Below are 15625 nucleotides of genomic sequence, written 5' to 3'. Positions count from 1 at the left end.
CCATCTAGTTAAATGTACTTTAATTTTACTTTATAGGTGAGAAGATATTCCTGTGCAGCCTGGGCTCAGGTGAAAGGTAAAACCATTTTCTACCTATGTATGCTGGCCTTGCTTCTCCCCTGTTCAGTCTGTAGCTTCAACTTTATGTTGAGTTCTCTTTTTAAATTGTCATAAATGACATAAACCTAAGTCAGGCTTTCTTCAGCAAAATTTAATCATTCTCAAGCCATAGTATTTAACATGTTTAAGCAAAAGCCGTAGTTGAAGAGATCGGGAACTTATGGAATCATATAAAGGGCTTTACTGCCAGGCTCCTGGGACTTGGACTTAGACTCCCGGAGTAGAGCCCCTCTTCTCTATTTGCCTCTTATCTCTGCTCTCTAATAGTTGGCCTCATTTTTGTTTTCTGCCAACCATATATTGGGGAGAGATGGGCCTGACTTGCCCCATGTGAGCAACTTCAATGAGAACACAAAGTTTTACATTTCAGGGAAGTAGTCTTGCCCTCTAGGTGGATGAGACACCGTGGATATGAGATGAGGACTTATGACCAGTCTATCTTGAGTTTTATGTTTACTCTTATGGCCTGCTGGGAACAGAGCATTGTGACCAGTAGCTCCACTAAAATTGCATTGAGAGAGGGGCAACATTTTTATCAAGTTCAAAGGTATGGGAGAACTTGTTGACAGACCCAAACAAGAGCTTCAGTGGTCCACGACTTGCCATTTGGCTGCATAGCATGTGTGTACATCCATATAGTCACATGCTGTGTTCTGTCAAATGATAGACCACATATACAGTGGTAGTCACACAGATTATTTCTCTTATAGCTGGACATGGCAATTCCCAACATTTGAAAGGCAGAGACAGGAGGATCATCAATTTGAGGCCAGCCTGGGCTCTATAACAAGACCCTGTGTAAAAGAATAAAAATGTTTGTCTTAGCTATGTAGTCATGTTAGTTTGAGTACATCATGTGATATTTGCTTGATGACACAATTGCCCAGTGACATATTTCCCAGACAATATCTCCTTCATTAAACAGTACATAACTGTAATATTAAAAAAATCATTAACAATGCCGGGCATGGTGGCGCACGCCTTTAATCCCAGCACTCAGGAGGCAGAGGTAGGAAGGGTCGCCGTGAGCTCAAGGCCACCCTGAGACTACATAGTGAATTCCAGGTCAGCCTGGGCTAGAGTGAGACCCTACCTTAGAAAACTTAAAAAAGATGGAATAATCCTACATACAGGAAAAAGTACAATCTAGGGGAAGATAATTCAAAGGTTGGTTACTACATTCAGCTTCCAAATGAGGAATCCAGGGGTTGTACATTCTTCTTGATCAGATCCAGATGTGCATCTCACAGTCCCTTCAGCAACCTGTGGCTAAAAGGGAAATGCAGCCATTCTCAAACCACATTACATGATGTCCAAGGGAAAACTGGATCACCATAAAGATGCTTATTTAGAAAAGAGGAAACACTACAGCAATGTGTAGTGATCAGAGGGCCCGTGGCAGCATCTGCTGTCCTGTCAGCAGAATCACTGGTCAGTCAGATAGTCTGCCTTGGGTCTATCTGATGGGAAAGTACCCTGTGTCCCTCTCCAAAATTTTCCCCCCTGTTGGGTACTGTATAACTTAAGCCTACTTTCCATGGACAGAGTTATGGGAGATAGGGAGGGAGAATGGCCTCTGGGATTGAGCAATCACAAGTCCTTGTTTGTCAGACTGGGACTTCCCTGGCAGTACATTTCTTTAAAACCAATAGGCAGCCAGCCAGTGGATTTGATTCCCCAGGAATTCCATTAGTTTGAAGCTAATACCAGAAATCTTGTTAAGTTGATGACCTTTGAGTCTGGACCTTTTCCTTGTGGTTTATGAGTCCTCGCAACCCACTGAGGAATTCTGCCCTCAGCATACACTATCACTTTTAACCCCTCACATCCTGTCCTTTGCCTCAGAGCTGCATGAAGCAATAGGCTGATGTGGTGAGGAAGCAGTGGACAACTGCTATCAGGCAGATCCCAGTGTCTGGCACTGGCAGTGGGGGTTCTGCTGTCCTGTCAGTGGAAGGGACTTAGCAGAAAATTGTTCAGGAGAGGCTTGGGGAATTAGGCTTCCTCTATTTGCCTATTTCTTTCCTAATCTTATTTTCTATATATTTTTTAAATTTCTACTCAAACTTACTTCAATAAGGGTAGAAGAATTGGCTTTTCAGCTGGACAAGGTGACTTGCTGGTGAAGACTGTCAGCTGATTGCCAGGCAGAGTGGGTTTCTCTCAACAAAGATATGTGCTGTTCCATTTTTGTGTGAAGATGGGCCAAGCTCTCTTTTTCAAAGCAATTTAAGGAAGGATAAAGAAACAACCACACATTCTAACATTCAAAAACCGTTCTGCCAGTCTATTCCCTGAAGCTGAATTGAATGGATTTCTTACACAGAAAAGACTAGATTTTATAGTATAATTGAGATACATAAGCTTTAAAGACACAGGAAACAATAGTTTCCAAAACCCACCCCATTTAGCAGCTGTTTCATATGACTGGAAAACATTCAAAGTGGGTAGAAGGAATAATCAGAGAGCTGGCTGCAGTTGTTCAGTTGTGATTAAGTTAATAGAGAGGATTTTGCTAGAAGAATATTGGAGTGGCTTTTGGCAGTACCCTTCTTTCCTCCTCAACTTAAGAATCATTACTGAAAGGGAATTTGAGCCTTTGAATTCAAGCCACTGGAAAGCTCTTAGAGATCATAGAAAGCCCACTGTTCTGCTGAGATTCTTAAGGCAGCTCCAGCATGTCTTTATCTGTGTGGGTTGTGTCCTCATCTCTGAAAGCCCCCCTCCCCCTTTTTAATTTTGGAGACTGCCATTTCAGAAAGTAATTTGGAGAGAAGTAGGACCTAAATTAGTCTTGAAATTATTCCAGTTTACTCGTGCCAAGCCTCAGCCCCATTCTGGCTTTTGCATAGTGCATAGTTATATGTTTTCCTTTTGCATAGTGCTCCTCAAAGAGCCTTGGAGTGAGCTCTGGGGGCCAGGAGGTGGTTTGATGGCAAATGCAGAGGTCTGAGCTGCTTTGTCTCAGTCAACCTCATCACCAGCCAGGGGTGTTTGAAATGATATTTAACTTGGCTATTCTCAGTCATCTCTGTCCAGGCCCCCTGAGATTCCTTCCAGCCACAAAGTACCATGGGTCTATGGTTTCTTGAGCCACTGAGATGACGGTAAGCTGTAACCAGGGAACATTCTTCAGTTACAAGCATGAACTCTCCTAGTTATTGGAGACTCCTCATTCTCTGTCAGCCCGCATAGCAAGCACTGGTTTGTATTTCCGTGTCCAGGCCTTCGTAGGAAGCACAGTCCTGGCCGCTGTAGCACACCTGGAAAGCCTCTTTGCTCATCTCCCACCACAAGCATTCTGGGTTTCTCTCTCCATTGCAGCCTGTGTTCCACCACCTGACTCATATTCCTGAGCTGCAGTGCTAATTTTATTATTTCCTTTGAAAACTCTTCAGAGGTTACAGCTCCCTTGCAGCCTGCTGTCTGAGACCTCCGCTAGACCCCGACCTGACTTCTGGTCACACCTTCTTCTCCTTTCAGCCTCTAGCTGCTCTCTGAGTACGGCCAAACTCGCTCTTAGGAGATCTTAGCTCACAGGACGGCTCAGTTACTCCCACCTAGGTTGCTGTACAGCCTGCCTGTGACTCACTGCTTGTTACAGTCCACCTGTTCTTCAAGATTAAATGCAAATGCCATCTCTGTCTGTTTCAAATTTCCTCTGCGGAGCGGAGCGGGGTCTTCCGCTCTACTTTTCCTCAGCCATGCCTCCATACTGCAGAGCCACTGGCACTTGTCTTTTCCTACTGGGGCTCAAACCGTCAGGGAGAGTGCTGGAAGAGCTGCACGAGCTGGGCCAGTGCTGGGGTGCGGGGGGGGGGGGTGAATGAGTGAGAGGCAGCCAGCAGTCAGGCGAAGTGCCTACCAAATACATAAGCCAGAGAAGATTTGCACCAAGATACACGTGCAGCGAGAGTGTGTGCATCTGCAGGCAGCCAGCTGTATCTGTGGGCCCTGGATTCATGGATTCTACCAACCACAGATTGAAATAGTTGGAAAAATTCTGTACCAAACACATACTTTTTTTCCTTGTCATTAGTACTAGAGATACTGAGGGATGACTATAACACACACACACACACACACACACACACATCATTAAAACCCTTCCTAACTGTGGTAGGTAGGATTTTAAGAAGTCTCTCCCAAATTTGTGGACACTGGTATATACCCACCTTTGCCTGGCTATTCATTCAGACTATTCTGTATTACTGTGGAGGCATTTTGAAGATGTGATTAAAGTCCCCAGAAATCCCAGTGAGACTGACCTAATCTCATGAGCCTTTAATCTAGGTCTAAGTGTCAGGGACTGGAGCAATTGGAGATTCCAAGGGTGAGACAGATTTGACACTGGGACAGTCTGCTACTAGCTTTGAAGATGGGAAGGCTACACGGCAAGGAATGCAGGTGGCCTGTAAGAACTGAGAGGGCCCCTGTCGGCCCATAGGAAAGGAAGACTAGTCCTATAACTGCAGGGTCTGAATTTAGCGACAACTCTCATGAGCTTGGGAGCAGATTCCCAGAGCCTCCAGAAGGAAATGCAGCCTGCTTGGTGCATTGAATCCAGTTTTGCAAGACCCTAAGCAGAAAAACCAGTCACTGCGCCTGAGCATGTGAGCCACAGAACTGAGCTAATAAGTGGGCTTACATCTGCCTAAAGTTATGGTAATTTGTTAAGTTAAAATAAAAAGAATAGCTGGCTGTGGTGGCGCACACCTTTAATCCCAGCACACAGGAGGCAGATGTAGGAGGATCGCCATGAGTTCAAGGCCATCCTGAGACTACATAGTGAATTCCAGGCCAGTCTGGGCTAGAGTGGGACTCTACCTTGAAAACCCACAAAAAAAGTAAGTAAATAAAATAAGAAGAATATAACAGTATTGTGTATTTATTAAACATTAATTATCTCTAAATTTATTTTTTGCCATGATCTCCTTTGCTGTCTCCTGCTCTGTAGGAAACCCAACTCAAATGAGAAGATCTAGAATTACAAGAAGAAAACAAGAATAATCATTCCTCTTTGTGCTGATGTGCTGCTTGCTGTCTGGTCCAAGCTTTCTCTTTAAGTCATGGAGCTAAATATTTGCACCATTTGATAGCAGTTGTTGGCTCAGGAAATGATGTTACCTGTGTACATCCAAGAAAAAAAGTCCATGCCCATAGGAAACCCTCAAGCTGTCATGAGTCTTGAGGGTGGAAATAGAGCCTTTCTAACTTCCTCTTCAGCACCTGTGCTGTTTTCATCAGTGAGAGGTTAAAGAGAAGCCTAGAGAAGGCCCTGTCACTCCCCTGAGCACAAGTTTGTCTTGACAGAGCCCTCATGGAGAGAATGAGTGACAGTCCTAAGGGGTGGCCTTTCTCCAAGATAAGGAACTAACTGATGGGGTATAGCACAAGAGTCACTCAGCTGGGTTTCTAAATGAATGTTCCACAGGAGACTTGGAAGGAAAATATGTGATTCCATGGCATAAAACTATGAAAGGAGTTCAGCCATAATTCAAGCTGCCCAGTTTCTTAGTAAGGAATGCATGGAGGAAATCCCTAAAAAAGCCTGTGTAGCTACACCTATGAGCACTGGGTGTGTTTTTCTTCTCAGAGTACTTATACAAAGTTTTCAAGAAGAAATATGGTCAAGAACTGTTCTACCAGGAACATGAAATCATGCCTGGAACCAAAGTCCAGGTTACACTGTGCAAACTCAATTCAGGCCACTTTTCAGTGCTGAGGTCCAGAGTAAGGAATAACTAGGCTCACTGCTGAGGTGGATTCCGCTGGTGGACAGTCCAGAAAAAGGTTCCTCTTCTCCTACTTTGCTCCTGTCTCCTGTGCAGGAGAAGAGTTAACTACTAGATTGAGGTTAAAGTCTTCCCACCTAGACAAAGCACATCCCAGCAGGTTCACACAATTGTCACATGAAATGATAAACAATTGCAAGTGATCTTTGAGTGCAACAAACAAATGAAGAATTTTGTACAAAGGAAGAGACACTAAGAGCATGCATGATAACTTGAGGGCAAAACCAGGGCAGATCTTCCCGGTGATGCCTGGATAACTCTGATAGTAGCAACAACATCTTCCATGAGTTAACATGTGAGCTCTGAGATATTAGTTGACTTGTTTTCCATTGCTTCTTTCACAGAGTCACTCATTGGTCAGGGAAATAGGACAGACACGTTATATTTTGACTTCAGCAAAATTAACAACCGTGGGAACATGAGGTCTTGTATATAAGCTTAGAAACGGGCTGAATGGGGGCTGGAGAGATGGCTTTGTGGTTAAGGTGCTTGCCTGAGAAGCCTAAGTACAGATGCATGAGGTGACACATGTGTCTGGAGTTCGTTTGCAGTGGCTAGAGGCCCTGGTGCACCCCTTCTTTCTATCTGCCTCTTCCTCTCTTTTCTCCCTCTCCCCCCTTAAATAAATAAATAAATATTTTTAAATAGGCTGAATGACTATACAAAGTTGTCATTACTTCATTAATAGCTTAATGAATTCACATCAAATCCAGGGCTATGTACAATACGGACCTCTGTATATAGTCATCTTCAGTTCAATATTTTCATTCATTGAAGATTAAAATGTAGGTCTGGGGAGATGGCTCAGTCAGTAAAGTTCTTGCTATCAAACATGAACACCTGAGTTCTGATCCCTAGTACTCACATAAAAACTGGCTGTGGTGGCACACATCTGTAATCCCAGCAATGGGGAGGCAGAGACATGAGGGTCCCCATGGGTACTGGCTAGCTAGTCTAGCCAAATGGGTGAGTTCTGGGCACAGTAAGAAGCTGTGTCTCAAAAAATAAGACTAAATAAATAGGCGAGAGAAATGGCTTAGCAGTTAAGGTGCTTGCCAGCAAAGCCTCAGGACCAAGGTTTGATTTCCCAGTACCCACATAAGCCAGATGCACAAGGTGGTGCAGGCATCTTGAATTTGTTTGCAATGTCTAGAGGCCCTGGTGCACCCATTCTGTCTGTCTCTCTCTGCCTCTTTCTCTTTCTCTCCAATAAATAAATCAATAAAATATTTAAAAGATAGAGCCAGGCGTGGTGGCGCACGCTTTTAATCCCAGCACTCGGGAGGCAGAGGTAGGAGAATCGCTGAGAGTTCAAGGCCACCCTGAGACTACATAGTGAATTCCAGGTCAGCCTGAGCCAGAGTGAGACCCTACCTCAAAAAACCAAAAACAGGGCTGGAGAGATGGCTTAGCGGTTAAGCGCTTGCCTGTGAAGCCTAAGGACCCCGGTTCGAGGCTCGGTTCCCCAGGTCCCACGTTAGCCAGATGCACAAGGGGGCGCACATGTCTGGAGTTCGTTTGCAGAGGCTGGAAGCCCTGGCGCGCCCATTCTCTCTCTCTCCCTCTATCTGTCTTTCTCTCTGTGTCTGTCGCTCTCAAATAAATAAATAAAAATTAAAAAATATATATATGTATGTATATATATATATATATATTTAAAAGATAAAAAATAAAGGTGAGAACAATTAAATACCTCTGTATTCCACACACATGTGTGTGCATGTGCAAGCGTTCTCTCATACACACATGCCCACATACACCTTCATATCACACACAAAACAGTAAAATATAGATTCTAGTGGAACAACTATAAGGAAAAGTACAGATACCAAAAGCTGGGGAGGAGAAAGGTTGGTTGGATGAAGCACATACCTGCTCCCCACCATAGTGTTTCCAGTGCCACACTTGCTCTTAAGAACCAAAAACCTAGTGCAGCCCAGTGTTTAAACATACATTTTAGTTACTTATAAGAGGTCATGTAGTATGTTTACAGTGCTGCAGGTTTTTTAAAATATATTTTATTTATTTATTTATTTGAGAGTGAGAAAGAGAGAGAGAGAGAGAAAATGGGCGCACCAGGGCCTCCAGCCACTGCAAATAACTCTAGATGCATGCACCCCCTTGTGCATCTGGCTTACGTGGGTCCTGGAGAGTCAAACCAGGAACCTCTGGCTTTGCAGGCAGACGCCTTAACTGCTAAGCCATCTCTCCAGTCCATTGCAGTTGTTTTTATATATGTCTTACCTTTTGGTAAAATTTGTTAATTTTGCAATTGGGGTATTTATCTTTTCCTTGTTTATATATAATGCTCTATGGTAGCCCCTTGCCTATCCTAAATATCTTACCTAATTTTGCATTCACCTTTGAATCTTCCTAATTGTTTCTTGGGGGTATGCAAAATGAACACTTTGTAATGTGGTTTGGTCTCTCAACCTTTTATTTTAAGGCCCACCCATGTTTTAATAAATATACTCAGAAAATTCTTGCACACTTTCACATTAAATAAGTATTCACTAACATGTTAGCTAATTCTTTTATATTATAATTTAAGTCTTTAATCCATTTGGATTTTATTTTGGTATGTGGAATATGCTGTAGTGATCAAAATTACCTTATTTTAAATAACCAATGTTCTCCATTCTAGTTATGAATAATTTGTATTCATAATAATTGAGACAGCTACAAACAATGGTAACAGTAGTTGGCAGTTGCCAGCATTTGCACTGCCCACTGTGTGCCAGGCGTTGCCCTAACAGGTATCAGCTAAGCATTTCTCACATTCACTCTGTATGGTGGTTGCTGATGACATCACTTTCATGTTATGGCATCCCTCAGTGTGGACACTGAAGCACAGAATGACTGATTAACTGGTCCAAAGTCACGCTTGTTAGAGAGGGATGTGCTCAGATAAAGACCTAGATGTCTTCACGCCAGTATGACAGATGTGAAGTGGTTGATGGGGTTGGTTTTGCTTGTAGGCTTTCACTATACTGAGGCTGCACTATCTTTAGGTCCAACAATTCAATGTCTCCTAAGATATATATTACATAAAACTAATTTCCAATTTAATCACTCTTCCTTTCTTTTGTAAACTAGCTTCTTAAAGCATCAAAGCTTTTCTCATGCATACTAGAAGCAGTCAGATAATATAATCTATGGTTTTGTTTTGTTTTGTTTTTGAACAGGGTCTTTCTGTGTAGTCCATGTTGACATCAAATTCATTATTCTCTTGCCTAAGTCTTCCAAGTGCTGGGATTATAGGTGTGTACCACATGCCTGGCTAATCCATGCTTTTCTAGAAAATCTCCTGACAGCACTTTTTGAGGCAGTGAATTTTGTAGGACTCTTTAGAAGGGTGTTTTCTGAAGCAGTGTTTGCAGGTGCCAGGGACACCTGACAAGATTTCCAATAGAACCCAATTGCTCTTAGTTGTAGACATCTGAGCTATCTTAACCACTCCATACTTTGGTTCCTCACTTACAAAAATAATAATAATAATAATGCCCAGTATAAAACATGATTAGGAGCTGGAGAGATGGCTTAGTGGTTTAGGTGCCCACCTGCAAAGCCTAAGGACCCAGGTTCAATTCTCCAGTACCCCCATAGACCAGATGCACAAGGAGATGCATGTGTCTGGAGTTTGTTTACAGAGGATAGAGGTCCTGGTGTGCCCATCCCCCCATAAATAAATAAATGAATAAATAAATTTTAAAAACATGATTAGGAAATGTATTGGCCATATTTCCAAAATGGTAATGCTATGGCTGAATAAACACTAAGGAGGAAAGATGTATCTTGGCTCACAATTTCAGAAGTGACAGTCTGTGGTCATGTGGCCCCACTGCTTTGGTTTGAGATGAGGCAGAATAGCAGGACACATGTGGTGGAGGAGGCTGCTTACCCCATGGCAGCCAAGAAGCAAAGAGACAGCAAATGTGCAGTAGCCAGCTTCCTCCTCCTGCTTCTGTTCACCCAAACCCCAGCCCACTAGGTGGCACCACCCACGGTCAGGGCATGAACTCCACCCTCAGGTGTTCTTTGTCTCCACCCGTGCAGATCACGAGATGCACTTTTCTGATTTCCTAGGTATCTCCCAACCCAATCAAGTTGAAAATCAGAATTAACTGTCACAGGAGACTAGTGAGTACATATTTGTGAGGTGCTTATAATAGTATCTGGCACATAGAACTGCTCAGGAAGTATTTGTAAATCAAATGGAGACTCTGGTTTAGAAATGGTTTAGTGGTGAAGCACTTGCCTGTGAAGCCTAAAGACCTAGGTTCGGTTCCTCAATATCCACAGGAGCCAGATGCACAATATGGCTCACGTATCTGAAGTTGCAGTGGCTAGAGGCTCTGGTGCACTCATTCCCTCTCTGACTCTCTCTCTCTCAAATGAATGAATGAATAAAATATTTTTTAAAATGGAGACTCTGCTAGTCCTTTTTTTATTTTTATTTTATTTTATTTTTTTTGATTTTTCGAGGTAGGGTCTCACTTTGGTCCAGGCTGACCTGGAATTAACTCTGTAGTCTCAGGGTGGCTAGTCCTTTTTTTTTTAAAAAAGTGTATATATTTATTCACAAGAAGTAGGGAGGAAAAGCAAGTGTCAGGGCCTCCTGCTGCAGCAAATGAACCCCAGATGCATGCTCTACTTTGTGCGTCTGGCTTTACATGGGTACTGGGGAATCAAACCCAGGCTGTCAGGCTTTGCAGGCAAATGTCTTTGATTGCTAAGCCATCTCCGCAGCCCTCTGCTGAAGCCTTAAAAAAATTTTTTCTTCCAGATTTTTATTAATAACTTCCATGATTATAAAAAATACCTCATGGCAATACCCTCCCTTCCCCCATTTTCCCCTTTGAAACTCCAGTCTCCATCATACCCCCTCCCCATCTCAATCAGTCTCTCTTTTAATTTTGATGTCATGGTCTTTTCTTCCTCTTATGATGGTCTTGTGCAGGTAGTGTCAGGCACTGTGAGGCCAGGGATATCCAGGCCATTTTGTGTCTGGAGGGAGCATGGTTTATGAAGTCCTACCATTTCTTTGGCTCTTACATTCTTTCTGCTACCTCTTCCGCATTAGACCCTGAGCCTTGGAAGGCGTGATAGAGATATTGCAATACTGAGCACTGTGGTCATTTCTTTCCATCACCATGATACCTTCTGAGTTGTCCCAAGGTCACTGCCATCTGAAAAGAGAAGATTCTCTACCAAAAGTGAGAGTAGCATTAATATAAGGGTATGAACATTAATAGGAGTGCTAACTGGGCAGTTTGATAAGCATAGTATATACATTTAGCCAGACAACAGCAGATGTTACACCCCTAGGGCTCATGACTACCCCTGTTTTAAGTTTTCAGTATCAGGGATGTATTCCCTCCCATGGAGCAGTCCTCCAGTCTAATTAGAGGGCAGATGGTTTCCCCCACAACAAATGTGCCGCTATTACACCCATTGGCTCATTTGGCCTGGCTGGCCAAATATAAGGCTTGCAGGGTCCACTGTTGAGTATCTTCACTGGTGATGTCTCTTTCTCCCATTGAACTGCATGCAGAATGGCTTCTTGCAGCTTTCTGTCATCTGCTGAAGTCTTAAAGCTCTAAATTAATCTTCTGGCCCAAATGTGCAACTTAGTTGTGGGCATTTTTCAGTTTGTAATCAGGGTCTCCCTGGAGTTGCCATGTGATCCTCATCAAGTAGAACATGTAGTATGAAGTGCTTTTACATAGACTTTCTTATTTCATCCTCAGGGCAACCTGCTGGGTGGAGCAGAGTGGTACCATCCTTGGGAGGTATAGGGAAAATAGCAGGCAACTACTCAACAAAAGATATCTGTTGGCTATACTTGACCACTGGTGCTAACAAGTATTTTTGGAGCCCCAAATTCACATGATGTCAGAATGACTTCCTCCATGCCAAAGGAAATGGCCCATAAAAATCTATCAAGTGTAATAAACCCAAGAAACAAACGAAACCAAGTAATATATTATGTAGTATTCATGTGTTCTCAAGATCAGCTTTTTCTCTCTCTTGTAACTTTAATGTCATCTGGTTTTACACTTCCCTTTTAGAAACACCCTGAAACTATGGTTTCCTGAGGCCCCACACACATCTGCAGGACCAACTCAGAGGCACAAAGGCACTGTGGGACATTCTTGGGATTCTTTGTTAAATGAGGCCATCTCCGGGTTAACATAGAAAGCGCACAGTTGGGCGGTATCTCCTGGGAGGACCCTGATGGGATGCGCCTGTGCTCACTATGTGGTTTCATCCCACAGATTCGTCACTCACACCGCAGCAGATGGTGGGTGTTGGATTGGGCTCCATAGCTTTTGTGATCCTTCTTGCATTCCTCTCCTTCTGCGCAGTGTGGTATGTGGGGCTGTCATTTTTGAAAAATGAGTGGAATGGAGGGGAGGCTGGGCTGGGAGTCATGCAGAGCATTTGGGGATGAGGAGGGTCAGAGGGGGCTGTGAGTAGGCTTGTCCTGGCTCAGCAGAGCATAGTTAGCAGGTAAAGGCATGACTAGCCATGCAGCAGAGGGAAGAAAAGAATGCCCTCCTAACCTGGGAAAAGAACAGGGCCAGGGACGGATGTCCCAGTGGGGAGGCTGACTTCCCATGATGCTTTGCTGTATCCTGGAGCATGCCAGAGCAGCACACAGAATGCCCGATGGGAAAACTGAAGAGTGTGCAGTGTTCATCTCTTCTGCTTTCCTCCTCTGTGTCTAGATGGCTGGTGGGTACTGCATGGGAAGGAAGCGCTCCTGCAGAGCAGACTTTCTGACAGTATGTTGAATACCTGCACAGAGACCCCAGATGGCTCCATCCAGACGACCTGCATGGACCTGCAGCTTTCTCCGTTACCAGCATGGCTTCATTCCTGGGTTTGAGCTATCAGTGGAGTCTTCCAAAAGAAAGAAACTCAGGAATTGTTGATGTCTTTCCTGCTTCAGAACCAGCTCTGTGTCCATGAACTTGAGACCCTTGACGTCCAATATAATCTTGACCACAGGTCAATGTGTGTGGTCTAGTGACGCCCGGGAGTCAGCCACTCTGGACAATGCATGCAAGAATCTGTGCGTCTCCCTTCATAGCGTCTGTGCTAATTAACTCAGATCCATTCTTCTGTAGTGTACATGTGCTGGGCTTAAGTTTGGGCTCAAATTTGACTTTGTGAAGGAGGTCATTTAAAAGGAGAGAACATGGACATGGGTAAACTAGGCATTTTAGAAACAGACCTTTTCCTACAACTAATCAACATGCTAATTAGAAAATATACTAGCCTGGACACTTTCATAAATTCCTTCCAGGGATTGTTAGGCAACATTGCTTCAATACTATTCTGGTTATTTTATATGTGTTCAAAAATAATGTCTGCATTCCAGCAAAATTCTACAATTTAGATTCTTCTTCCCTTGGTTTTTATTATTACTAAGTATGTCCTAAAAATGCTGAATGCCTCCCTTTTGAAATTTGGGTTTGGTGGCAGTGTTTTAACAGTGGTTGCTGCAGTATCAAATTCCTGACAAGGCCAGAATCCACGTGTGCTGCTGGGGAGGAGGAATGATGGTAGTGGACATGCCTACTCTGCCTCAGTAACCATGTCTGTTTCTATCCACAGTCCACAAGGCCTTAGATGTAAGCAGTGCCGGGCCTACTGCCAGTGTCGAATACACAGAAGGGGTGGATTAGATTGAGCTTTAAAACCTGCCTCTAAACCATCGCCTAACTCCAAGGCTTGTGGCTTCTCTTCCTTCTACCTCCCTTGCTAGGCCTAGAGAATCAAGAGCATAAGGAGGAAAAGGTGGGACAGTCGCAGCATACAACCTCAGAGTGGAGCGCCTATGAAGGTGGCACTGGAGCTGGGTGCCACTGTGCCCCTGAGGAAAGGGGCAGTGCCGTAGGCTGGTGTGTTCCCTACTGGCTTGTTGGATGTCGCTTGGTGGGGGTCATGTCTGAGTGACCTGCTGCTATGGCTTGGGTGTGGTTTTTCTCTGCCAGAGTTATGTTGACATTTGTGATGGGAACTTAAAGAGCTGACTTGTTGATTATGATGGGTTCTATTACCAAAGATATAATTGTCCACATGGGGGCTTAGCGTAATTATCACAGAAAGTAAGAAATCTTACTTGTTTAATATCAAAAGTTTCTGACTAAAAATAACTGGTGAGTCCAGGCATGGTGGTGCACACCTTTAGTCCAGTACTGGGGAGGCAGAGGTAGGAGGGTTGCTGTGAGTTCAAGGCCATCCTGAGACTACAAAGTGAATTCCAGGTCAGCCTGGGTGAGACCCTACCTCGACCAACCAAATAAATAAATAACTGATGAGTGCTGAGAAGATGACTAAGTGCTTTGCTTGCTGCGCAAGAGTGATGACCTGAGCTCAGAGCCCCAGAACACACATAAGTCAGACACAGTCAGCAGGAGAATCCTCAGAGGCTCACACACCAGAGAGCCGGGTGTACTCAGTGGTGAACACTGACCGAGCTTGCCTCAAACTAGATGCAGGATGAGGACTGTCACCGAGGCTGTCCTCTGGCCTCCACACATGCTCCATGGCACGTGCACCCCTGCGCTCGCACATACACATCTCACGTGCACAAACAACTGAGGACATAACAACTTAAGGGCTTATGGGCACAGTGTAGAAATGTAAAACAGTTCATCTGTGATTACAAAAATATTAGACACATGAGTTTTGTCATTTTCTCCTAGATTATAATGCAGAGCTGTTCAGTGCAAATAGATTAGTAGGTGCTAAGCATTTGCAAATAAATAAATAAATAAATAAAAAGATGCTTAATTTTCTTACAGTTCTTTTCTAATAGTTTTCTTATAAACATGAAGACAACCTTGATTAAGTTCTTTACCATAATACTGTGTTTTCCCCCCTACCTGGATTCCCAGTTAAGTAGGGAAGGAGTCTTAGGAGACTAATGGCTCTCCCTGGAAAAATGCAGAGTTTTTCCATCAATGTCTGATTCAGTGGGTACTTCGTAGACTGAAGCATTAATTTGGCTTTAGTGTGCCACTAAATAATGCTAGATCCTAAGGTGGCCACAGAGGAAGGATCTTTCCCTTGTGACCTGCCTTGGGGACTGGGTATGAAGTGAGCACGTAGATCTGGTCTTGATTTCCCTTCCAGATCAGGATCCAAAACATGAGGGTTGCCCAGAATGGAACCTGGTGTTGTTCCCTGGGCTGGCCTTTGTGCAGTTTCTGTTTCTGCTCTGGCACCCCTTTCTTTTTTTTCTTTTTTTAAAAATTTTTATTAACATTTTCCATGATTATAAAATATATCCCATGGTAATTCCCTCCCTCCCCACCCCCACACTTTCCCCTTTGAAATTCCATTCTCCATCATATTACCTCCCCATTACAATCATTGTAATTACATATATACAATATCAACCTATTAAGTATCCTCCTCCCTTCCTTTCTCTTCCCTTTATGTCTCATTTTTAACTTACTGGCCTCTGCTACCAAGTATTTTCCTTCTCACGCAGAAGCCCAATCATCTGTAGCTAGGATCCACATATGAGAGAGAACATGTGGCGCTTGGCTTTCTGGGCCTGGGTTACCTCACTTAGTATAATCCTTTCCAGGTCCATCCATTTTTCTGCAAATTTCATAACTTCATTTTTCTTTACCGCTGAGTAGAACTCCACTGTATAAATGTGCCACATTTTCATTATCAACTCATCAGTT

At 43.6% G+C, this 15625-nt stretch overlaps 1 protein-coding gene across 2 annotated transcripts in view; it reads left to right on the top strand.

The window, feature by feature from the left end:
• Positions 1-15239, top strand: part of Susd1 (sushi domain containing 1) — a 142738-nt gene extending 127499 nt beyond the window's left edge. The window contains exons 15-17 of one of the 2 annotated variants that reach the window (XM_045141731.1): positions 37-76; positions 12194-12287; positions 12647-15239. In XM_045141731.1, coding sequence (XP_044997666.1) covers positions 37-76; positions 12194-12287; position 12647 — 135 coding nt within the window. In that variant the 3' untranslated portion in view covers positions 12648-15239. Of the gene's footprint in view, positions 1-36; positions 77-5077; positions 5169-12193; positions 12288-12646 lie in introns of those variants that run through there. The other variant, XM_045141733.1, reaches the window with a different exon arrangement.
• Positions 15240-15625: the final 386 nt, after the last annotated feature.

This window comes from Jaculus jaculus, chromosome 1 (assembly GCF_020740685.1).
Source record: "Jaculus jaculus isolate mJacJac1 chromosome 1, mJacJac1.mat.Y.cur, whole genome shotgun sequence".
Classification (NCBI taxonomy): Eukaryota; Metazoa; Chordata; class Mammalia; order Rodentia; family Dipodidae; genus Jaculus; species Jaculus jaculus.
Note: the sequence above shows the minus strand (reverse complement) of the source record. Positions and strands in the feature narration are given on the sequence as shown.